At 43.7% G+C, this 24,668-nt stretch overlaps 1 protein-coding gene across 1 annotated transcript; it reads left to right on the top strand.

The window, feature by feature from the left end:
- Nucleotides 1-333: 333 nt before the first annotated feature.
- Nucleotides 334-18,297, top strand: KLHL22 (kelch like family member 22). The gene is made up of 7 exons (XM_086474105.1): nt 334-355; nt 9,847-10,116; nt 11,023-11,188; nt 12,394-13,112; nt 14,260-14,452; nt 15,873-16,106; nt 17,142-18,297. The coding sequence occupies exons 2-7, from the start codon at nt 9,890-9,892 to the stop codon at nt 17,517-17,519; spliced, it is 1,917 nt and encodes a 638-aa protein (XP_086330231.1). The 5' UTR covers nt 334-355; nt 9,847-9,889; the 3' UTR covers nt 17,520-18,297.
- Nucleotides 18,298-24,668: the final 6,371 nt, after the last annotated feature.

Genomic DNA, 24,668 nt, shown 5'->3' on the forward strand with positions numbered 1-24,668 from the left:
GGGCTCGCTGGGAAATGTAGTCCTGCCTCAGGCACACTGCCTGCGGTAGCGGCCCGGGCACCGGCACCCAGCGGGTGCGGCCGCCCGCAGCCCCAGGCCCCGCTGCGGGGGTGACAGGTCCGGCGCCCGCCCAGGCACACCCGCGCCCAGGGTTACCGCAGCCCCACCGCAGCCGGGGCCCCTCGGCTGGCTTGTGCCCGGGGGACGCTGGGGGCTCTCGCCCCCGCCGCCCGCCCCGGTTCCGGCCGCAGCCGCCCCTCCCTCGCCGGGCGGGCGCGTCACGCCCTGTCGCCGTGGTTTCCGGGTCGCACATGAAGGCGGAAGCCGCTGGCGGAGGCCGCCGCCGCCGCTCTCGGTAGGTGGCTGGGGCGGCGGCGGAGGGGGGGGGAGAGGGAGCGCAGGCCCCCGGCTGGGCCGCCCGGTGCTCCCGGGGAGGCGGCGACCCCAGCCGGCCCCGGCAGCGGCGTTACCTGTTCCCCCAGGGTGGCCGAGCGAGCCCCGGGGCCGTGGGTGAGAGCCTATCCCGGCTCGGCCCCCCCGGGACGAGGCGCTGTCCCGCTTCCCCCGCTCGCCGCAGAGATGCCCGGGGCGGGGGCACGGGCGAGGGGCTGCCGGGGCGCCGGCCAGAGCGGGTTGGGGGGGCGGGCAGCGCGGCAGGCCCCGGAGCAGGGGCTGCAGCCTCATGGCTGCCCTCGTCCCAGCGAGGCTCAGGCAGCCCCTTGCCAAGGCCCCGCCACCCCTATGAAGCCACCGAGGCCGCCCGAGCCAGGCCACAGCCCTGCTGCCTGCATGAAGCCCCCGAGGATGCCCCAGCAAGGTCGAGGCCAAGACCTTCGTCCCTGCACAAAGCTGCCTGCTTGAGCTGCCCCGCAGGGAGGTGGGAAGAGCAAGGGGGAGGATGTTGGGCTCTCAGGACCTGCAATGGTGTTTGCAACAGGGGAAGAGAAAGTAAAACCATCAGCGTGCTTGCTCTGGCTTTCACCTCTTCAGCACAGGGTTAGCCTAGAGTTAGGCTGCCTCTCTTAATGATGTGCAGCTCCAGGTAGCCTTCCCCTCCCGGGAAAACTGCTCATTCAGTGTTCCTGATGGGGAAATGTGTAAGTTATGGGGTGGGGGGGAACCTCCCAGATCCCTGCAGGAACAAAATTAATGGGGTGAATAATATGAATGAATTCATGTTTCATGCAGAAATTAGAGCTGGAGCATGCTGGAAGAGCCATTCACTCTCTTCCAGGTCACTTAATTGCTCTATTTGGCACAGAATAAATTACTTTTTTTTTCCCTCCTTGTATTTTAGACTATTAAAAATTCATAATGTGGTTTAAGCAGCTCAACAAAGCAGGTTCAAGTCTTGCCAACTTTCAAGATTCAAAGAGCATATAGGTGATCTTGTAGAAGCTTCATTAAAAATAGTGTTATTATGAAAAAGGATTTTTAGGGGCCTTCTAAGAGTTCTTGAGATAATTAAAACAGTTCTGTCAAAAGAACATAGTCCTCACAGGTATGAGATCTGGACATAGAAATAAACACTTCCTCCTGATCTTGGAAAGAGACGGAGCCTTAGTGGTAGGCCACTTGTTTTTAGGGTAGGCAGGTACACCCTGCCTGCTTATAGTTGGTTAACACTCCTTCCTTCAAAGACACGCAGCAAAGACTCAGATAAAAACCAAATCTTGTTTCAAGAACAGGAATGAGAAAAAAAAAAAAGGTAGTAAAAGATAATCAAACTCTCTAAAAAATGATGAAGCCATAAGAGAAAGCATTTTAGCACTGTATTGAATTTTTGTTTTCCTTATTACAATTTCTTGGTAGCATTTGAGCCACAGGCCACCTCCCAAAAATGCACCACAGAAAATTTTACAATTCTATGAATTTGGGTAAGTTGCATATTTTTTATGGATAAGGCAAAATATTCAAATTAGAAAGCTCATACTCTTTAGGTTATGCTACTGTTCATGGGGGAAAAATATTTTTAAATAGCTTTATATTTAAATATAGATATATTTCATGAGAGTTTTCCCATATACATATTAAATATGAGGTGCTTTATTCTCAATATGTCTTAGAAATAACTTGTAATAGGCTTGGAAAAACGCAAAACAATAGGTGTTTGCTGAAAGGAATGAATGCCAAAATTTGCAAGACAGCATAGTTCGCAAAAGCTGTTGCCCAAACCACGCCTTTTGGGTTCTTCCCACACTTGAGGTATACAGCTAATGCTAGAAACTGAAAATGGCTCAAATTCAGCCCAGAGTGATGTTCTTGCCTATTTCCATTAGTGACTTAAAGATGGTGTTGTATAGACCTAGCAAAAGCATCTCATAATTAGATGAGTCTTCAAAACTAATGTTGAGATGATATACACTATCAGATGTCTTAGTTTCTTTCTTTTTGTGGGGACCTCGGTCAAAAGGAGTTGTTTGGGTTGTTTCCTGTATTTGTAGGAGGTTCCTAAAGTGAGGTGGTATTTCAGGAAGAAGATTTTTTTTTTTTTTTTGCACAGTTGTGAATGGATAGAGGGATAATTCTGAAAGAAGCACTGCTGAACAAAGCTTCTGTTTTTCCTTCATCCCTCTTCTTTTCCCTTGTCCTTCAGAAAGCATGAAACTAGCTTAAGTCTTGTCTACACATAATGGTGTACTGGATTGTCTTCTACGTAGCTAACAGTCTTGCAAGTGCCCATTACAAATTATCATATAGTTGGTGAATTATTCCAGTATTTGCACTCCAATTAGAATGAACAATAGTTTTGCTTTTCAATTTACATTGTTTGTGGCATCACATCTGTTTTCGGAACTATTTTGGCAGGCACCCAGCTGCCTGCCCATTCTGCACGCTCCCTGACTAGTTGATCTATTTGTTTGTGTGCCCTCTGCCCTGTTAAAATTCTGGTATGTAGCCAGGTTCTGCCTATTTGCATTTGCAACCCCTGAGAGTCAGCATAACTAGCATTTTGCTCTAGTCTTGTATCTCGTCTTCTTGTCAGGCTTTCATTTGAAGCCTGGCTTAGATCCTAATTCTTGTGACTCCCTAGGGAGAGATTAAGGTGCAGGAAGCCTTAGGACACAGATTTTAAACTTCCTCCAATGCACCAAGACTTTTAAGGGCCTAATGTATTTGGATCACAATCAGCATGCCATACTGGTTGCTCTGTATTAGAAAAAAGCAATGAAGATGGCCTGCAAGAAAGAGGACAGAGCTGCAACTGAGGGGCGTCAGCAAGCTTTAAGAACGGACCAAGAGGAGCCATGTAAACTTCAACAGCAAAAGAGAAGTGATGCACCTGGGTCAGGGTAACTCCATATAGCAGAGCAGGCCGGAGACAAGCCTGGCTAGAAGTCAGCTTTGCAAGAAGAGAGCCTGGGGGTCCTGATAAGCAGTTGAATTAAGATTCCTCCAGTAGGGGCCAGCTTCATACTGGGCTGTGTCAGCAAGAGCATAGCCAGTAGGTCATGGGAAATTATTATTCCCACTCTATTCAGCACTTACAAGCCCACAAAACCAGAATATCATGCCCAGCTTTGAGCTCCATACTGAAAGAAAAACCTGTGAGTTCAGCAGGGCAGGAGCACATACAAGGAGACAGAAGTGCATGCAAGTCAAGAAGGCTGGGTTTGTCCGATACAGAGAAGACTAAAGGGAGAGCCAGTTGCCTTTTTTTAAGCTATGTAATGGGTACAGGAAAACATAGAGCCAAACTCCTTTGCGGTGCACTTGCCAAGGATGAGAGGCAAGTGTCACAAATTGCAGGAAGACAAATTCAAACAGGATAAAGAAGAAAACAATTCTGATGGTTAAGCACTCCATTTCCCAATTATTGACAGAGATGGAGATTCTGCACTTCACTAGATACGACTCTCAGCATCCTGACCTGATTTTGAAGTTTTCCTTGCTTTGAGCAGGAGATTGGACTAGAGACCTCCCAAGTTTCTCTCCAGCCTAAATTATTCCACTATTCTAAGAAAGCATGGGACCCCCACCAAGCTTGAACCACCTGTCCATATGGCAGTAAGCTAAACAGATTTGGACACCCGACACCAGCAAGCTCCAGTTTATTTTGGGCACAGCTGATGCATAAGAAAATATCACTATCTGCATAAAACACCTCTTTGTAGAGATATAACTGACAGCCACGAGCTCTTGAATACAAAAATGTCTGAGTTTCCATAGAAACTAACTTGGATAATCCTTCCTGTATCCAGCCATTTCTCTACAGTAGAGAATCAAGGCTGTCAGCACTACTGTACAAAAAAAACCCAAACCCACCCACACACCACACACTAGTAAGCATCACTGTATGACATGGATGCTAGTCATAGAAGGGGTGAATACTTGTCTAGGTGTATATCATACCGTGCAATACCAATAACGCACTTCAGCACTGTAAATTATCTACACTATGGTTAAAGCACAGGATCAGCGCACGGCATATCTCACCAGAAAATAAAGACTGAGTATATCTATAATGGCAGCATTCCTGCTTTCCCAGTGCCAACCTACTCAGTCATAAACCACATACCTTTGCTGTGAAAGCAAGTATTCTGTCATTGATCAGAGGGGGGTTTTGTTAAAAAAACCCAATGAACCACAACACTCTCATATACAGATAAGCAGTTATTTCAGTTGAATGATCAGAAGGCTAAGACTTCTACTTTTTTCATACAAATAATCTGCAGAAGCATATTGTGGTAATGGAATTTGAATACAAGACAATCACACAGAGCTGTCAGCAAACCACTGAGACACTGTAGCTTCCGCTGTGTCCATAGCTTATTACGAGAGACCACTAGTCATACAGTGAACTTTGAATATAGTAGAGGAAATAAAAGGAAATACTAGATTTCCTTCCTGCTCCCTCCATGTCCGCCATTGCAAGGCATGGCTGCTTTCTCCTGGTTCCTAAATGGAATCCAGGCACAGAATATAAAAAATTTCAAGCTATTGAAAAAGAGCAGTCATGTCTTTCTAGGTACCCCTGGGGATTTTGCTATTTATGGAGGATTTTTGTTTGTTCGTTTTCGGTTTTTTAACTCCTTGAAGTGACCAAATAGCGCGTGTCTTTGTACGTTAGCATTGCCTGTAGAAGTGCACATACAATTACTGACCTCAAACACCCTCTTCCTCTTTATGTACTGGGCACTCAGTTGTAATACCTTAAAATTAATCACTACGGTAACCCATGTCCTCTAAAAGACAAATGCAAACCAACATGACTGCAGTCTCAAATAGCGTGCGCAGCCAGCCAAGAAAATGCGTAGTCTGATGTTCTGTGTAGTTTCAAAGTGATTGGAACAGGGACTTACCTTCCTTATTTCTGGAGACAGTGTCCCACAGCATGTAAGACAATACTTTTTATCTTTGCTAGTCTTAAAGAAGCGCAGTGACAGAAAGAGTTCCTTGTCCTTTCCACCTTAGGGTCAGTCCTGCCATACCCAGCTACTGAATCCCACTGTTAACAGCAAGCCAGCACTGAGAAACTTGCACAAGAGGAGAGGAGAGGAAAAAAAAAAAAAAAAAAGTATTAGTCAGATTTCTAGGAACTTGGCTCAGTCACAGAACTAGTTTCTCAATGACGGAAGTAAGAGAGCAGAGAGGCCTCAAGAACATCCTACAAGCAAGAAGCTGACAGTAGAGAGGCTCAAGATAGAAGGAATTTAACTGCATGGTTCAAGGGACTGTGCATTTACATTAGCTAGCAAGGGCCTGCCTACAGCTTCTTCATTTACAGGGGCAGATATGCCAGCCTGTGAAAATGGTGTCTCAAGCCCTAAAAGCCAGTAAAGTTCCTGGGTGGTCAGCAAGGAAAAACAAGGTTTTCTGCAGCGTACAAGAGCCTCAACAAACCTGTTCTGTCTCTCCATTCAGAACTGTACTGCTTATACTACATTTAGCTTTTTTTTTTTTCAGAAAGGGCAATAAAGATTAAGCAAAATACAGGTTTGAGGAGATAGGGTTAAGTTATTTGTAGCTCAAAATATACAGATGTTATTCAATAAATGTCATTGTAATTTTTAAGACAGGTGGACACTTACAAGTTGTAACAGTTTGTAGATACCCTAACAGTCACTCCCCCCACCCAGCTGGTACACCACACATAAAATACACACTTCCACTGTTCAGGCTACCAGATTTTTAGACGGTAACAAAGGCACAAAGCAGACAGGTCACAGTTAGACCACATAGTCTGAGAAGCAAGGTGCTGCACTAACACCAGTATCCCTCCTCAGCAAATCTGCAGTCAGCATTTAGAACAGTACTCAGAGGAATACACAAAACTATATCAGCTCACCAAGCACACTGCCTTTACTCCAGAGAGCTCAAATGCCAAAACCACCCCACTTTTCTCTCGAAGCAGCCCACAACACAACCCCACTAACCCTGCTTCAACAACCACTCTTTGTAACTTCCTACCCACCCAACCTCAGCTGCTACTTGTGCAGCTATTACAAAGCTGAGCACACTCAGTAATCAGCTAAATTAATCTTGCTGGCCATCCCCCACAAGTCATTTAATGGTCCTTTATCCTTCTTTGTCTTATAGGTCTTTTCTACCAGCTCCTAAGGCTACCTAGGTAGGAGTTAAGAGGCTTTCCTTGGCTTTTGGCTCAAAGAAGAGGACTTAACCACCTCTGTCAGTCAGGCATCATGGACTAATACCACAAATGTTCACCTTTAATTTTATAAGTTGGGAACAGTTCATGAAAATCACTGCAGTGAGAATTTTTCTGCAGTAGTCTGTTACCACTGGTTAAAACTACGACAATAGACATGCATACTTGTTTATAAGCCCTGAAGCCCAGTTTAGGAGTGTAGGGAGGTACACATAACAGGATATAGGTTCTCTGAGTAGCCACAGTGTAATTAAGAAACTTCATGTATCCATGTACAAAAAGACCTTATGAGTGCTGGCAGGTTGTAGGCCATATACACCATACCTGCTCAGTAGCATTCTACCCTTTTTCCACAGCAGCATTGGCATTCAGCCTACACACCCAGTTGATTAGCAGCAAATAGCAACTGTGGATGGCAAAATACACACAGGTAGCTATAGAGGGGTGAATTTCCATATCATAGTGGCTATATGCTCCAAACACATAAGGCAGCTCTTGTGTTGGTGTACGTGCATGAATGACCATCCTGAGGACAGTCCAGCTCACCAGTGACAGCCAAGGTACCATCCAGGGGCAGCAGTTGAGAACAAACAACTACCAAAATTCAGAAAACAGAGCGCAGCAAAATACCTGTAGGCTCAGCTGTTGACTGGCCAAAAATCAGCAGTGGAGGATGGTTCAGCTCCACTCCCAGCATCTATGTCTGACCACACTGGCCTTACCACAGGTCTACTAAGGGCTGGTTTGTTCAGCTGTTGCTAACAGTTGTGGGATAATTCAAGTCTGTATCTAGTAGAACTAGCAGCAAGATAAAACTTCCTGCAGATCTCCAAGACAGCCCCATTTGTCACTGAAAGCTCTGCAGATACTAATGCTCGTACAGGCTTCAGAATCCTTGAATTATTTATCTTTCTTTAATTTTTTTTTTTAAATTTACTTACTTTCATAATACTATTTGATCTTCCTGGTTCCAGTTGCCATATTTGTGAGACTGGATCCCTTCTGGGGCTCTACTTGCTGAAAGCTTCACTCCTTTTCTGTTCCTTTTTAAGATTATTTGGATAGAGAATGTATTCTCAATAGTAACTGTCTACTGTTATATTAATTCAAGGTAGATTTAAATAAAAGCTTGGCATGATTATATAGGTTTCCCACTCAACCCTGCATGTATCTCTCTCTGGAAACCACTTCTCCTACAATACATTTCTTTGCTAACACTGGTTACATGACTTCAAAGGCCTGTGTAGTTAATATATCTCAGTTATTTCTCCCTAGCTTCTCTTCCACCAATGGCTATACTATATGACACGCTATAAGATCGTATCAAAAGTCATGCTGTTTCCCCTACTCAGCAAAAGTCTTTGAATTCAGAAAATAGTTCGTTTCATTTACTTCTGTTTTTCATGCAATGATTTTACCCTCATAGAGAATTCTTTTGATATAGCTCTCAAGTAGCTGAAAAGATGCAACCGTTTTTGGAGCATTAACCACATTAAACCATGGTTTATCTGAATCTGTTCCTCATTTGGACCATATTTTACCCTACTTTGGTTTTGCTGCATTTATTCCCTTCTAGTAAAATGGAAAATTTCTGATTGACATCTAGTAATACTCACTCCTTCACTTGCCTTTCTTACTATATTATCTCCCTTGCCTCAGTCCATCACTGTTGGTATTCCCCAGGAGCACATCAAATGCTACAGTAGCATTTTGTCTGCTTCAAAAGCAGTCATCTTATTTCTAGGAAAAACATCTACCTATCATGAAAAATAATCCATTACTCATCTCTTCAGTTGATGATGGATAGTTTCCCCGTATAGTCAACCTGAATGCGCTCCCTAGAAGGCCGTCTCATCAGAGCTCCTCTTCTGAGCTGGTTATTTTGCTGGCAAAGAGCTAATCCATTAATATGCGTCTTCAGGTTTTTTTCCATCCCATGTACCATGCAGTGCCACCTAGCTTCCTTTTGTTTTGGACAGTGATGGGTAACTTCCCCTAGGCAGAACAATAAATATTTTCCTATTTCTTGGTGTCATCCAGATAGCTCCTTCCTCACTGACCATACACAGAATACCTTGCAGTACTTGAGAGATTTCCGATGCTGCATTCACTGTCTATGGCACAATTAAACAATGGTTCCATTTCTTCATTGTTCGTTTGGATTTGCTGGGTTTGTTCTGCTTTTGCTTCTCTGACTGATAGCCCCTTGTGACTATCCCTTGTGCCACTAAGCTATTTCCCAGGCCGCTGGAGGAGAGGTTATTATAACCGTGTCTTAAGCAGCCATATCAGCTAAGTTATTTCCTTTTGCTAATGTGGGGGGTTTTTATGCGCTCTGACAACTGGATAGAGTCTACGAGCCCTAACTGCTACAACTTCTGACATTCTTCAAAGACAATGGAAAGGGTAAATTACAGGATGGCAGAAGAGGACTCATGAGATTTTGAGAGCTTAACCATAGACATGAAACACAATCACTTCCAGCTAGCTTTCTACAGGTGTTTCCCCATGTGTCACAGGGGACCTTCCTACAGTGTCAGTGGCAGCCCTAGGAAAAGGTACAGGATAGCCCTCTACAGTGCCTGCACTGGAGGAGATACCCTCTGTCTGCAGGGAATCAAGGTGAAGTGGAAAGTAATTGTGCGTGCTAGCTTGAAGTTGTCACACCAAAGAACTCACTTTGAAGACTGCAGTTTCATACAGTATTTTATAGAGTGCCAGTTGGAAATGTGCTCAGCTAAGGAAAATGAAAAAGCAAAGATGGAGAGAGGAGAGCTTTCAGATTCTGTGATAAAATATCAAGAGAAAGATGGAAGGTGAAGTTTACATTGTGGCAAAGTTATCTGAGGATATGAGGCAATTTGTAATTTAGCAAAAATTATGTCTGTTCTTTGTTATAAATTATGCAGAAATGCAAAAGAAACAAGGGGTTCTGGTAATGGGTTGGAAAGTGAAACTTTTGCAAAGAAAAAAATATCCCCACATGCTACATACTCTGACTCTTGGACTGAAAACCCAAGAGTCAGAATCCTTGTTTGAAAAACCACCTTCTGCCACTTCGGTGTGCTGCTGTACACCTATTTCCAGTATCATCATTCAGAATCATTTCTTCAGGGTAGAACTGTCTCTCCATTGACTGAAGAGTTGGTTTGGTTTATTTTCTGTGACAGATGGGGGTCAGAGGACCATTCGTAAAGCAAAAGGCACAAACCTTTGCTGATTCTGTTGTCTCACAGATTTCATTCTGCTGCAGCTGGTGGCTTAGCATTTCTGCCTGGGATGGCGGAGGATCAGGAGCTGACTCAGCCACACAAAGCTCAACTCGAGCCCTCCCTTCAGCAGCGCACCAGCAACACATACCGCAGTGCAGAGCACTCTCAGGCCTTGCTCAGTGGCTTGGTATCTCTCCGAGACAGCAGCATCCTCTTCGATGTAGTTCTGGTAGTGGAAGAGAAACCTATTGAGGCTCATCGCATACTTCTAGCTGCATCCTGTGACTATTTCAGGTACACTTCAGTATGGCAGTAACAAGCATGTGTCTGAATGTTACTCAAACCTGCAACATCCAAATCTTCTGTCTTGGCACACTGCTTCTGGATGTAAAATTAGACCCATAAGATGGAGCTGAATGTGTTTCAAAATACTAAGTAAGGCTTTATTCATCTCTGTTATTTCTTTACAGAAATAAAGCTCTTGTTCCTGCACACTGAGCTTAACTCCACTAAATTCAATGCCTGCGGTACTTGGAGGTATATAAAGAGGAGAGACTATCTGAACAGGTGTCTTCTGCATAAATGCACTCTGGGTGGCTTTTAACCTATCCTTAGCATTCTAAGACTTTGCCCATTGTGGTGGTCGTTTCATAATACACAAAAAGTCACTGGAAGTGGGTCACTCCTCTGTTACATGCCTATAGTGTGACTCACTGCCCATTAAAGCAGGCACTCCCCTGGTCACTTTGACCAGCAGTTTCTTGAACTGACTTTATTTTTGTAGAGCAAACAAACAAATCCCAGGGCAATCCAGACAAACTTCTAACTGGAGGAAGAACTGCTGTAGCTTAGAAAAAATTCCTACAGTCCCAAGCTACTCTGTTTTTCCTCTTCCCCCACACCCAGAGTATCTGCCTCTGCCCATTGACTATCTATATGTACTGGGTCTGTAATTAAGTCCTTCAGCTGTGAATGGCCCCTACTGTTTTCCTGCAGAATGAAGAGTATTACTTTCTTAGGTCCTGAAGGCCTGTACTCTTTATATCACTGGCTTAGAAAAGAGGTAATCCCATAAAAGTGTCTGGCTAGGTTTTTGTCTTTCTGAATATTTTTTATGTTCTCAGGGCAACATAAGGTAAGCAAACTGAAAATCACTTCAATGCAAATCTGCCATGGCATGTGCCTTTGTCTTTTTTACAGAGGAATGTTTGCAGGAGGACTAAGAGAGATGGAACAAGAAGAAGTTCATATTCATGGCATCTCCTACAATGCAATGTGTAAAATCTTGAACTTCATTTACACTTCTGAGCTGGAACTCAGTGTGAACAGTGTTCAGGAAACCTTAGCTGCAGCGTGTCAGCTTCAGGTGAGGTACTGGGAGATGTGTAAAACAAAGAAGCAAGAAACAAAATCAACAATTAAAGAAACAGAAAACATGGATATCTGGTTAGATGGAGGGTTAAGGGGTGAATAACAGCATGGATCTGATGAGAAGAATTTCTTTGGCATACTGTATCCACTGGAACTAACTATGGAAGGGTAGGAATGAGTACTTGCACATCTCATTTGTGCCAATGGTTTTATTACTTACAAACATTTACCGTTTCATCTAGAGGACTACTTTATGTAGCACTGACTGCCACTGATCTGCTTATGAAAGCTTCCCTGAAATAGAATACCTCTGGCCCATGACAAAGGACAGGGCTGGCTGCTCAGAAATTATAGTGCTGCTCGGGATCTTCCCCAGATTGAGTCCACAGGCACATAACCTCCCCTGACCCCGTCACTACAGGAAATCCTATCGCTATGGTTTCTGCACTAAGTGCAGAGTTCATATGCCTTCAAGACAAGGGGTTTTTTTTCTCTAATTTCCCCTACAGCTAACTGCTGCACAAGGCTTTGCTACTAAATCTTAAACTTTCTGCATGCTTGCTTTAGTTGGTTTCTACACACTTAGCCCCACTTTGTGAGCAGAGGGGCTCTTGAACAGCAGCTGGTCCTTTGCCAATAGCCCCTCCTGCCAGACACAACTTCAAATTGTATTCAGAAGGCTACGCTAAATATTAATTTTCCTTTCAAATGGCCTCCTGTGCTCTTGAGTGATACAAATTTATGTTACAGGTACAGTCTTTGATACAGTGTGTCTGTAGTGCTCTGAAAGAACAGTTAGGAGTGACTGTAAACCTGGCTTTCACCAGGTCCTCCATGCCTTCCATTTTCATGACTGCCTCTCAGGCAGCCTGCAGCTTGGTGCCATGCAAACAGACCGAGCAGCCTGGCTGTCCAGTGTCCAGTGTGACTTGGAAGACACATTGCTATTGCACCTGACGCCAAACTCAAAGGCTTGCAGTGCAGTGTGGCTAGAAGATCTGTATTATATTCATCTACGTACCCATGTTGTGGTTTTCTCCGGAGAAAGGTGAATTGGGTGCAAGTGAACATGGTGATCAGAGTGTGGAGAGAGCAGTTGTCTTGTGGACAACTTTCTTACAGTCATCCCAGGCTTCGGTCAGCTGTCTCTTGAGTGTGAGGCAAGGGGTCTCTGAAATTAAAAATACCTCTCTCTTGCAGATTCCAGAAGTCATTAAGTTCTGTTGTGATTTTCTCATGTCCTGGGTAGACGAAGAGAACATCCTTGATGTATACAGACTAGCTGACCATTATGACTTGAGACATTTGAGTGATCAGCTGGACTCCTACATTTTGAAGAACTTTGCAGCTTTCTCAAGGACACAAGTGTACCGACAGCTACCCTTGCAGAAGGTCTACTCCCTTCTCAGCAGCAACCGTTTGGAGGTTAACTATGAGTTTGAAGTTTATGATGGGGCACTTTTTTATCATTATTCTCCAGAGCAACTGGAGACAGATCAGGTCTCCCTGATGGAGCCCCTTAAGCTACTTGAGACAGTTCGTTTTCCTCTGATGGAACCCCAGATCCTGCAAAGGCTTCATGACAAATTAAGTCCATGTCCTTTAAAAGACACAGTCGCAGATGCATTAATGTACCACAAGAACGAATGTCTTCAGCCAATGCTTCAGAGCTCCCAAACACAGCTGAGATCAGAGTTCCAGTGTGTAGTGGGATTTGGAGGGATGCATTCTACTCCATCCATTGTCCTCAGTGATCAAGCCAAGTATCTGAACCCCTTGTTGGGAGAGTGGAGGCATTTTACAGCTGCACTAGCCCCCAGAATGTCCAACCAAGGGATTGCTGTTCTCAATAATTTTGTATATTTAATTGGCGGAGACAACAATGTAAGTGGTTTTCGAGCAGAGTCGAGGTGTTGGAGGTAAGATAAGGATAATCCTGCTATTATTTTTATTACCACCCTGTTGCCCATGTCCGAGTCAGTAAGCCAGTAGCGCAGTCTGTATGCTTGCTAGTGGAAAGATTAGGAACTGAGCAGAGACCTCTCTGAAAGAAAACACAAGAAATAAAGAGATGAGACTCATAGTAACAGGAAGCTTCCAGCAGTGCTTATGGGACAAAGCCAAGCCCGACAGGGTAGAAACAGCTACTCATTCAAGAGTATTACATGTGCTACTTTCTGCCGTGTTGGAGGGGGGAAGTATTAAAGGTGTGGGAAGCAGTAATGAACCTAGAACCCTCGACCGTCTAGATGCTTTTGAACCAGGATTTTCTAGAAGGCTTGTGTGTAGTTTTGGTCCCAATACAAAGGATTTAGCTACCAAGAAGGGGTTCTAAGTAAAATGCTATTACTGCTTGATTTTCAAGAATTTGTGTGCACAATAGCAGCATTTCGGGCTCCTCTTATATTCTTCTGTGCCAGGGAAAAGAGCAGGAGGAAGGTTAGACCTTCATGCCCATTACATTGCACAACCAGATATAAACCCTTTTGTCTTTATATTGTGGTCGTTTTTACTAGTTTTAGCTGAGTTGCCCTTACTTTATGGCATGCATAGTTTCACTTCACAACCAGTTTTCTCTAACTAAAATTTCCAGACCAGACAGATATTTTGATCTGAAAGTGAATCATGAGGTTCACTTTGAGCAGCAGATATTTGGGGAAAAGAATCAAAGAACCCACACATATTTATGCCCTTCTTGGACTCTTGAATATCCAGATTCAGTCTTTGTGCTATTTTTAGACTATTTTACCTTGTAGAATAGCTTTGTGGTGTAGAATAGCTTTGTGGAAGCAGAGATTTTGATATATAACCTGACAGCAGTGTATAAGATAATGGAAAACCTAGGCTTTTATAGCATGATTATGTCAGCTAAAATACATCTTCTAAAAATAGAATAAAACAACTTTGCTAATAATAAAATGCTGACAAGGCCACGTTTCACTCCACTTACAGCTGAGCTCAATTTCAGCCAAAGACAGTACCGTAACCCACATCTGTGGCGCTGTCTGGTATTCCAGCAATGATTCTGTGGCTGTATGAATAACTTTGATCCCATTCTTTTACAAGGTATGACCCGCGACACAACAAATGGTTCCAGATCCAGTCCCTACAGCAAGAGCACGCTGACCTCAGTGTTTGTGTTGTGGACAACTACATATATGCTGTCGCAGGCCGAGATTACCATGAGGACCTGAGGGAAGTGGAGAGGTATGACCCTAAAAGCAACACTTGGGAATATGTGACACCACTGAAGAAGGAGGTAAGGAGCGCATTAGCTACGCACACTACTACAGTTCCCCAATTCCTGATACAATCTTTTTAGATGCTTTTCTCATGTGCAGCTTTAAATTTGCTGATATTCAGATGGGAAACAGTAGCCTCTATGTATGGGATAAATGAATATCAAGAAAGGAGAATAATAATATATGTAAATTACATTTTGAGGTTAAATGCTTATTTTTCCTGTTTTCTTGTTTCCTCCTGCGCCTTTATTGTGCTAATCCTTAGAACAATTTAAAACTGAACACATAACCTCTGGGAATAGGAAGTTCCCATTCCTCCTAGGCAGGTAAACTATGAGTCACAGTAGTGCAAGTGTCTCGCTTAGTCCTGACAACATGCTTTACTCCTGATCAGAAGAGCTAATGCGCCAGTAAGAAGGTACATCAGTTTTTATAGACTGCTTAGTTCCTGGACACAGAACTGAGATTGGTAATGAGTTTTGGTGACAGTAGCTTATGTGATGCAGAATCACATCTCAGTCAGCTAACCTAAGACCATTACTCATTTGAAATACATGAGTGCATAGCTATCTTTTGTCACCAGTACGATTCATCCTTCTAGAACAGCAATTGCCAAACTACTGGTCATGACCCCAGGAACCAGGAAATGGTGTAGCGACACTGGAATTGGGGTTATGAGTGGAAAAGTTTGTTCTAATACTGCTAAAAAAGTTGAGAGTTTCCATTTTCAGGTTAAAAGTGTTATAAAGTAGGAAAAGAAATACAAACAACTGCTTGATGAATCTTGGTTAGGGAAAACTAAAATCCTGAGTAATCTTTCAAGAAACTATGCTGATTTCTACTACACCTTTTAAAAGCTTTGGGTCAAGTGACCAGCACAAAATATTATTTGTGATTTCATAATGCCTCTAAATTAAGAATCTCAAGACACCTTAAAAATGTAAATATTACTGCTGTTTCTCAAAAGGGATGCAGAGGCAGAAAAGGCTAAACAGCTTGCATGAGGTCACAAATAATAAATGTGTGTCAATGCTGAGAATATAGAAAGGCTTAAGATCCAATCGAGTGCTACTAAGTAGGGTGTCTTGCATTTCTGGTAACACTGCTTGTATACAAAAAATGTCCAACAGAAAGGCTTCCAAGTAGACTAGGGAGAAAAGTAATAGTATGAATGATCTTCTCATCAAGGAACAACAAAGAATGAGAACGCGCTGCAGTTCTGGAAGTTCTAGAAATTGCAGTGTATTTCATTCAGAAATTCACACTTGCAGCATAATCACCTAGAAAGGAATTGTCTGTAAGAAAATCCTTCCAGATGTTGATATCTGCATAACTCATGAAGAATATCACTCCCTTAATGTCTATTCCATACTTTGAAAGTGGGAGAAATACATAAATCCAGTCCTCAACCTCTTGCTTTCCCATGTGGTGATACAGGTATACGCACATGCTGGAGCAGCACTGGATGGGAAGATGTATATTACTTGTGGGAGGAGAGGTGAAGACTATTTGAAGGAGCTACAATGTTATGACCCAAAGACTGACCGCTGGGACGTTTTAGCAGATGGTCCAGTGAGACGTGCTTGGCATGGGATGGCTGCACTGCTAGGAAAGCTCTACGTAATTGGAGGAAGCAACAATGATTCTGGCTACAGAAGGGATGTTCACCAGGTGAGAGCATGCCATACCTGTCTTTCTTGGAAGAGTCTGTTTCTTATGGATGCTTACTCTCTGATGTAATGTCTTTCTCCTACTAAGTATGCAGATAAAACTGTCTGCCCAGCAACAGCTACTGCACCAGCTCTCCCCCACCCAATTGCAGAACTGCAATGATTTATTTACTGCTGTCTGTCTTGAACGCACTGTCTAACCCACAAAGCATTAAAGCTCTAGCACTTGGAATTCTTATAAATTTTAAAACATCCTTGATGGATAACATGCATTGGCATGCACATACCAAATAAGTAGCACATCAACTAAATTTCCTTTACGTTGTCTTCTCACGTGCATGTTTTTCTGAGGACTTTTGAATTACCAATGTGTAATTGCAGGACAGAATTGTTAAGGATACGTTGGATGGCAATTGTACAATACAATTAAATGTACAGTACCTGATGGTAAGTGATGGCTGGAGAGAATTCTCTTGAGTCTTATTCCAGCTTCTAGAACTGCTAGAGACATGAAAAGAAGACACAAAAAGTAACTGTTCTTATAAATGAAGATTGCAGAATTAAATCTAGCTGAAAAGTGTATCTGAATGATAAAAAGGTGCTTACAATTAAAAGCAGTTAGCCAAGTAGGTACCCAATGAATCTAAAACTTCCCAACACATGGTGCAGAGACAGCTTAGCAGATTTGTCATATTTGTATGTCCCAGCATATTTTTTCCTAATGCAAACAGATGCATTATGTCTGAGCCTATATTAGCATGTATCCCCATCTCTTTCTCTTTTGTGTACAGTTTTTGAATGACTTACAGCTGTTACTCCAGCAGGAGGGTCAGAAGTTGTGATTCAAAGCTATATGCCAACAACTATGCACAGTTTTTCTGCTGAGTACTGTACTTCTGCCTCATAGTGATATGCTCTCTCCATTAACAACACCCTGTCAAAAGACTGATGATATTGCATGGCTTCCTAAATATTTTGCCATATGGACAGGCTCTGTCACGTTCGATTTTGGCTAATCTCTTTCTTCATTTTGCAGGTTGCCTGCTATAGGCCAAGCACTGATCAGTGGACAAATGTATGTCCACTTCCTGCAGGACATGGAGAGCCAGGTATTGCCGTCTTAGACAACAGGATCTACGTCTTGGGAGGCAGATCCCACAACAGAGGAATCCGCATGGACTATGTCCACATTTACGATGCAGAGAGAGACTGTTGGGAGGAAGGACCCCAGTTGGAGGATGATATTTCTGGGATGGCTGCCTGTGTCCTCACTTTGCCCAGGGCTATTTTAATGGAAACAGAGAAATGGTTCTCAGAATGGCATGCAGACCGCATGAAGTATCACCTTGACTTTCCATCAGAAGTTATGAGCGTGTCAGACTGGGAGGAATTTGACAATTCAAGTGAAGATTAGAAAACTTTTAATATTTATTTTTTGCCAGTGGATAAGGAAATTAAGGCTTGGAGAAAATATTTAGAGATTTTATATGTCTTTCTTATATACATAAATCAGTATTTAAAGGTTTGAAAAATAAGTGTTCTGCACAAAATGCCATTCACAGTCAATATCTGCCCATCTGCAAGTGTTCTGCACAAAATGCCACTTACAGTCTGTATCTGCCCACCTGCCAGAAAGCAGCATTTTTAAAGTAACCACAGAAGAGCCACTTTCCCCCAGTTAAAGAGATTCTTTTGCTTTGAAGGAGACTTTTCTCAACCTTCAGCGTGGACAGAAAAAAAAAGGCACAGAAGGCTCAGCTTGACTAGCTTCTTTCCTTCCAGCTTTTAGCTTGAATTAGCTTTTTGGGATTTTTTTTTCCCTTTTCTTTTTGGTAATAAAACTTCCTAGCCGGCTTAACACAGGAAGGTAACACCTAGTGTCTCCCTCCTGTGCCAGGTGTCAGACAGCTTGATTGGTTTTTCAGCAAGATTGAACATACAGAAACAGGAAAAGTAGCAAGAAAGTCTGAACCTTCATCTCATCTGGGCATGCAGCCATCTTTGTAACTGGGTTAGAGTCTGTGAACTGACACCCACTCCTGAACTTCTATACTGCAAGTTCTGTCAACACAGTGGAAAGAAGATTTCAAGAAAAAACTCTCTGTACAAAGTATGGCAATCTCATCGTTCAGTCAGACACATTTGTTCACAAGCATAAATTAATAAAGCCTTGTCTGAACTTTTTTCTTTTTAACTGCTGTCTTAGTTTTATTAACTGTGATGTGGAGTCTGAAAGTTAGTGAGCTTAATTAGATCCTGTAGTACTACATTAGTATCAGTGAAGTTACACCAGCTTGGGAGATGGACAAGTTTTTTCATTCTTTTATTATATGGTTTAGAAGAGGATAAAGAGAGCAGAGATTGGTTTGCCACAGCGTAAGAAAAAAAGTAATAAGGAGATAACTAAAGGTATTGAAGATGACACTGGTCCAAGACCCTGCAGTGCCTGAACTAATGCCAGGAACATAAGACAGAATTACTACAGCTCAGAAAGATAAGGAATAGTAAATCCTTTCTTCATAAAGCCTTAAAATAATTCTTCTAACTACCATCTTGCTTAACATTAGTTTAGAAGCTGATTTAAAGTCTGAACCATTGTGATACCTGAATAGTATGGGAACCTTCCTCTTGGAGGGTGGGAAGTAATCAGTGCCACCACAAAATCATGACAAACTACCAAAAGCTTTTAAATCTTGTAGCAATAATGGGGTTGCAGGAGGAGGGCAAACCCAAAGTGACAATCAGAATGATAGGATACTAGTCAAGTATGATCCCCTCATGACAAATACTGCACATTGACATGCTACTTTAGAGAAAGGGAAGAAGTTCCTGGATATTACCATTACTTACGGATATTTTGGAAACAAAGATTATATCAAAATGGACCTAGATGACTCTACATTAGTAGACTGGGCTTCTGGAAAAGATTCAAGAGTACTTGCACACTTCTTTTAATAAGCCTAACAGCTTTTTCTTGGTAAAACAGGTGTTCATTTGATTTTTTTTCTCCAGCACTGTCAGTTTTCACCTCAATCTCTGAACCTTTGCCAATTGGCAAATAAAACAAAAGACCTCGTAACTGCAGAAAACCCTGATTATGAGTTTCTTCAGAATATCTTTTTTTGATAATGAACTCTGAACTGCATATGGAGTCTGGAAATATAGACTTTATTACACTGCAATATTGGAGACTGATGAGTATTCCTATTTTGCCTACAGTTATTTTTAATGCGTGGGAACTAAACGTAGCCCTCAGATGTAAGGACAGATCTCTCTGACCTGAACATCACTAGAACCACTCCTTCCAGACTGCAAGTGTTGCAGTGGCAATTTGGTTTTGTCTGCCATCCACAACTGACTCAAGACTTCTAGTGGTCCGGGTCATTTTCTAGACCCAGCTGTTCTAACTAAACCCAGACATCTCACTCAAGTCTAGTGCTTGCAGTGTGTTTTCCATTTTAACTAGCACTTCTTGACAGACCAGTAAAACCCTATGTTACACAAATGAAAATGTTATTTAGCCTTTTTCATGATAAAAAAAAAAAGGCAATCTGTCTGGCTGCTTTTCCTTTTCCTATGTATACCGCTAGAGGGTATTGCTTACTATTGCAAATAACCAAGCTGATGATCGGCTAATTCTTAGATTACATAGGAGAATATAAGACATGCATGAGTAATTACAACGCTAAAGATGTATCTTGAGAAATCTCATGTTTAGTTTTTTCCCAGCTTCTACTCTATCACTGCTGTGTTTGAATACTGATTTTTTAGATAGTCAGGTGATCAGTGTTTCCATTTATCACTACATGCAATTTTGTGATTGCATTATTTTTTAAATGTTGCAGTTGGATGCTATGCAAAGCAAATCAATAAAAGGCTTAGAATGCAGTTACAAGGACATTACTCTTCCTTAACACAGATCATCTACCTTAGAGAGAAATGCTGCATTATTTCCATTATTTCTTTTTTTTTTAGTTTTTTTTTTTTTTAGTTACTGGTGTAATACCCCTGAGTTAGATGAACTAAACCTTTGGGCAGCTTTCACCCCCAAAATTTCTTTTCATCTGAGCACAGTGTGACTGTTGAAAGTTATGGTATGCACTATCTTACCTGCACGCATTTCATTTAGGTAAAAAAAAACATGGAGTTTAGCTTAGCTCAAACCATCCTAACCATTTAGCAATAGCTTGTTTTAATCCAGCATGTACCTTTTCAAACTAACACATAGGCTAAGCAATAATAAAATTGCTTTGCTTTAAAACTGGCAATTTTATTGGCAGATAGAAAGCACTTTGTTCTTCTTGTTTACTAAAGTTACCTACATAAAGAAATTTATTTCAGGAGAGATTACAGGTTGATATGCAGAGCTATAATTATTATTGATCGGTTTTCCTGTCAAGAATGACGATTCAGGAACTTAGCCTTCAAGAGCCCACTTAAACTTTGTGTTACCTTAAGAAAAACATATAGGGATTTTAGGCTGATTCTATATTTTTTTATTTATAAGATATACACCAGGCTTGTATCTTACAGTAAAATTTTTTACAGCAAGTCCTCAGAGACAGTATAGCACAAGGCACTGTGGACAGATGACAATGAACTAAGAAAGCTCTAAGTTATTTCTGGTCTGTAAGAGAGCAGCCAAACAACTCTTCCAGAACTGGGAGAGCAAAATACCAACACTTAAACGGCTGATACATTAGGAAGTCCAGAAGAATAATGAATAGGTTTCTTGATGATCTATTTTCCTATTTCCTGACAGCACAGAGGTAAAGCTGTATAGGCATATTTGCTAGATTTGTAATTAGTGGACTTGTATCCTGAAGTATTTCAGGCTTCCATATTCGGAGAAGTGATTGTGATTGCTGCAGGTTTTTTTTTCATAACTGCTTTCACTGCTGTATTTCTTCTCCAGCTGTCTACCGCCAAATCCAACATATCCTTTCCTGTTTCCTCCTGGTTTAAATTAGGGTCATTAATTTTGCATTGGAAGCGTACCCAGTACTTGATTTGAAACAAATAAGGATTCTCATTTTATACCCTTGACAGAAATTTACTTCTCCTTACTTAGAGACCAGCCACATGTACAATCTATTTGGCATTCAGCCCAACTGATGGGGTCAGAAGCTTCTGGTGAAAAGAAGGAGGAGCAGCTGGGCACAGGGAAAGAGGGATGGGACCTTCTCAAGGGAATATTCTACCAACTGAGCTTTTATTTCATCAGCAGCTGATGCACTTTAAGAGCTCCCCACCTCCTCAGTTGCACTACAACTATTTGGCCATGCTCTGAGGGTGAAAACTGCCAACAGGTAAGACAAAGAACATAAATGTATTTATATGTAGTAAAAAGGTGAAGTGGTACCATATATTTACCCATTCTTCCTAAACCAAATGCAGTTGTAGGGATGTAATACACCCGAGATGATTGCCTGCAGTCTAGACACCTTTTTCTTGTAGGTAAGTAGAACAGGGGATCTTTTACCTAGAAGATCTGGCCTAGTTCAGCCACAGTTACTGAAACTGAGGGGGGAATTACTTGAAGGATGCACGCAGCCTGCATGAATACAAGTTCAGAACAGCTAATTGTGGCAGTTCCTTCCAAACTGAAAACCTCTCCGTGCCTTAGAATCCTCTCTGGATGGGAAGGTGGGTGTGCTGGTTCTCCAGCATCAGTCCAACCCCATGCTGTACTGCACGAAACGAGATTTATAATTAAATAATATTTATTCCTGACATGTTTCAACTCTTTTGAAACTTTAGTATTATCTGTACGAAATGGAGGCAAACCCACTATGTATTTGAACTACTACGTTTGATTTTTATTATAACAAAAATTATAATTGAATAAAATACAGCAATAGGAATTTTTATTTCCTTTTTATATGCTATGTGTTACTAATTCTGCTGCTAACTTGTAGCTTTTGTAGTTATTTTTAAACATTACTTAGCATGTTACTGCAAGTCCAACTACTATCTTTTAATCTATATTTTGGCCATAGCCAAACAGAAAACGATCCAAACCTGTTCAAGTGACAGAAAAAATATAATAACCTTCATCATCTATTGTAGGCTAGCTACCTGTGTTTAAAAGTGACTCTCATTGGCAGATACAAGCGCTTAAAATAGTAGGAAGTGCTGGTATACCTACAAAGTAAGCTTCCCTAGCAATGGATGAAATATTCTTGCATAGATGTGAGTTTTCAGTTGGTATTATTCATCTCTGGGTCTACTGTTCTGCTAGTATTGTTGTACGTGACTAAACAGCTGTTGTTTTCCACCCAGGAGATGGCTGTATTTCAGCGGCTGGTAAAGTGATACCTGATTCAGAGCCTACTTTAAGGTCCTTTCATGTTAGTGATGTTATAAGACTTTCCTGGATGATTTTGTCTAAAACCTAAAAATGACACGGGATGAGTCTTCCATTTTAGATGACTTGAATGCTGCTAAATGTCTACAGAGACACAGCCCATATGCTCCAATCCAAACACCTCAGTTGGCGCTAGTTGCCAATGTAGGAAGAAGAAGAAAGGAAAAAAAAATGACCATGTTGTGACAGCTTTCAGAAAAGGCAGAGCATGAAAGAAGGATGGCAAAGCTGGAATAAGACTGCACAACAATCCAGTTAGGGACTTCAAGACAGTCATCTGAAATCTATTTCTCCATTTTAAATGTTTTTTTATTTCAAAAGCTGCTTCATTTCACATTGCCAGCCCCAAAGCAAAATGAAAAAACAAAATCAAAAGCACAAATTAAACAAAGTCCTGAAACTGAGCTAAAATCACACTATTTGTAAAGGTTTCTAGCACGTCTGGGTAATTAGTGCAGTTATTTTGTCACTTGCTGCTGGACACGCTGATTGCCACAGCCGGCCCTCCCAAACGTGAGTCAGACCCTGCAAAGGCCCACACTGCTTCTCTGAGGTCACCGCACGCCAACCTCCCTCTAAAATTCAAACAGCTCATGCTGCACCACGTGCCAAGTGCTTGCCTGCCCAGCCCGTGAGGCCTGCTGAGTCCTTTCCGGGGTTTCCTTCCTCTTCAGCGGCTGCAGCACCATCTTCCCTCCCGCCTGCGCCCCGAGACAGACAGGGCTTTGACTCCGCTATCTGGGAACAAGGCTATAAAGAGACAGGAAACTCTGTCAGAGCACATAGGAGGCTACCTCAAGATCAGAGGAGATTATCACACTGGTCCATTTTGTTCCTTAAAAAAATAATCAACTAATAAACCCAACAAAACCTCAGGGAAGGTGATCTCTGTCTCCAAACCACCTGTGGACAGGGTGCCTGGAGGAGGGGTGGAGAGGGGAGGGAGGCCGACGGCAGCCCGAGGCAGGCAGGAGGGACCCTGGAGGGAAGCGAAGCGAGCTGCCTCGGGTGCCATGGCAAAGCCGTGAAAGGCAGGGGCTGGGCAGCACCGAGGAGGGAAGATGTGCTGAGAGAGGCATGGGGAGAAGATGGAGGAGGTACGTTGGCAGGTCGCCCCCCTATGTCTTCAGCCCAAGGCCTGGGCAGAGGTTTTTTTGGGGGTGACCTGAGGTAAAGCGTGCCAGCACCACGCCAGGGAAGCGGTGCGTGGGGAGGACGGCCCTGCTCTCCGAGAGGCTGGGCAAGACGCGGGGGTCTCACACCCCGCCCAACTCAACACACCAGCGAGGCCGTTCACGGTCATTCATGCCCCAGTTGGGGGTGCCCCCGTGCGCCGGCTGCCCTGGGGAAGGTCTGAACGATGCCAGCCCGGCGAGAACGGCGAAGGAAAGCCCAGCCTCCCTCCCTCCCTCCGCCCTGGAGGCGAGGATGGGCCACCGAGCCGCCGAGCCCCTCCCGCCCGCGGCCTCCCTCAGCGCGGCCGCCCGCTCCCTGAGGCGGGCACGGCCCCGGGCTCCCCTCGGCCGCCCCTCCCCCCGCGGCGCGCGGCAGCCCCGCGTCGTTCCCCCCCCCCCCCCCACCCCGGCGCCAGCCGCAGCGCGCCTGCGCGGGGCGGTGTCTCCGGAGAACTCCTCCAGCCCGGCGCCGCCGCCATTTTGGTGCTCGGCTCTGAGAGGGGAGGGAACCGATAGGAGAAAGCGGGAGCCCGGCGCTTCTGCCTCCCCCGCCCCCCCACCCCGTGTCTGGCTCCGGCGCTGAGGCACCGTAGCAGGCTACCCTCGCCGGCTACCCTCGCCACCTTCCCGGGCCGTCTGTCCTTGTCAGCCGCCGCTCCTCTTCGCCACCCGCCCAGCCGGGCCCGCCGCAGGCCTGAGAGAGAGGCGGGAAGGATGCCCTGCACACCCCGCCGCTGAGGGAGACTCAGGGGCCCTGACCGCCGCGTCTGGCCAGCCCCACCCCAGCCGCTTCTCGGTCCTTCGCCTCCAGAGGCACGGAGCTTCCTTCTCCCTTATCCCCCTTTCCCTGGGCTTCCTATCTTCTGGGCTGGGCACTAGCCGCTTCCTCCTAGCCCCCAGCCCGCTCCACTCCCAGGCCTCCTTGCCCAGGCCTTCCCTTCTCCGGGTCTCTTCCTCCGCCTGGGCCTTCGGGCTCTTCACCTTCCTTCCCCCCCTCCCTTCCCCTTCCCCGACTGGAGCC

Source organism: Leptosomus discolor, chromosome 16 (genome assembly GCF_034619465.1).
Source record: "Leptosomus discolor isolate bLepDis1 chromosome 16, bLepDis1.hap2, whole genome shotgun sequence".
NCBI lineage: Eukaryota > Metazoa > Chordata > Aves > Leptosomiformes > Leptosomidae > Leptosomus > Leptosomus discolor.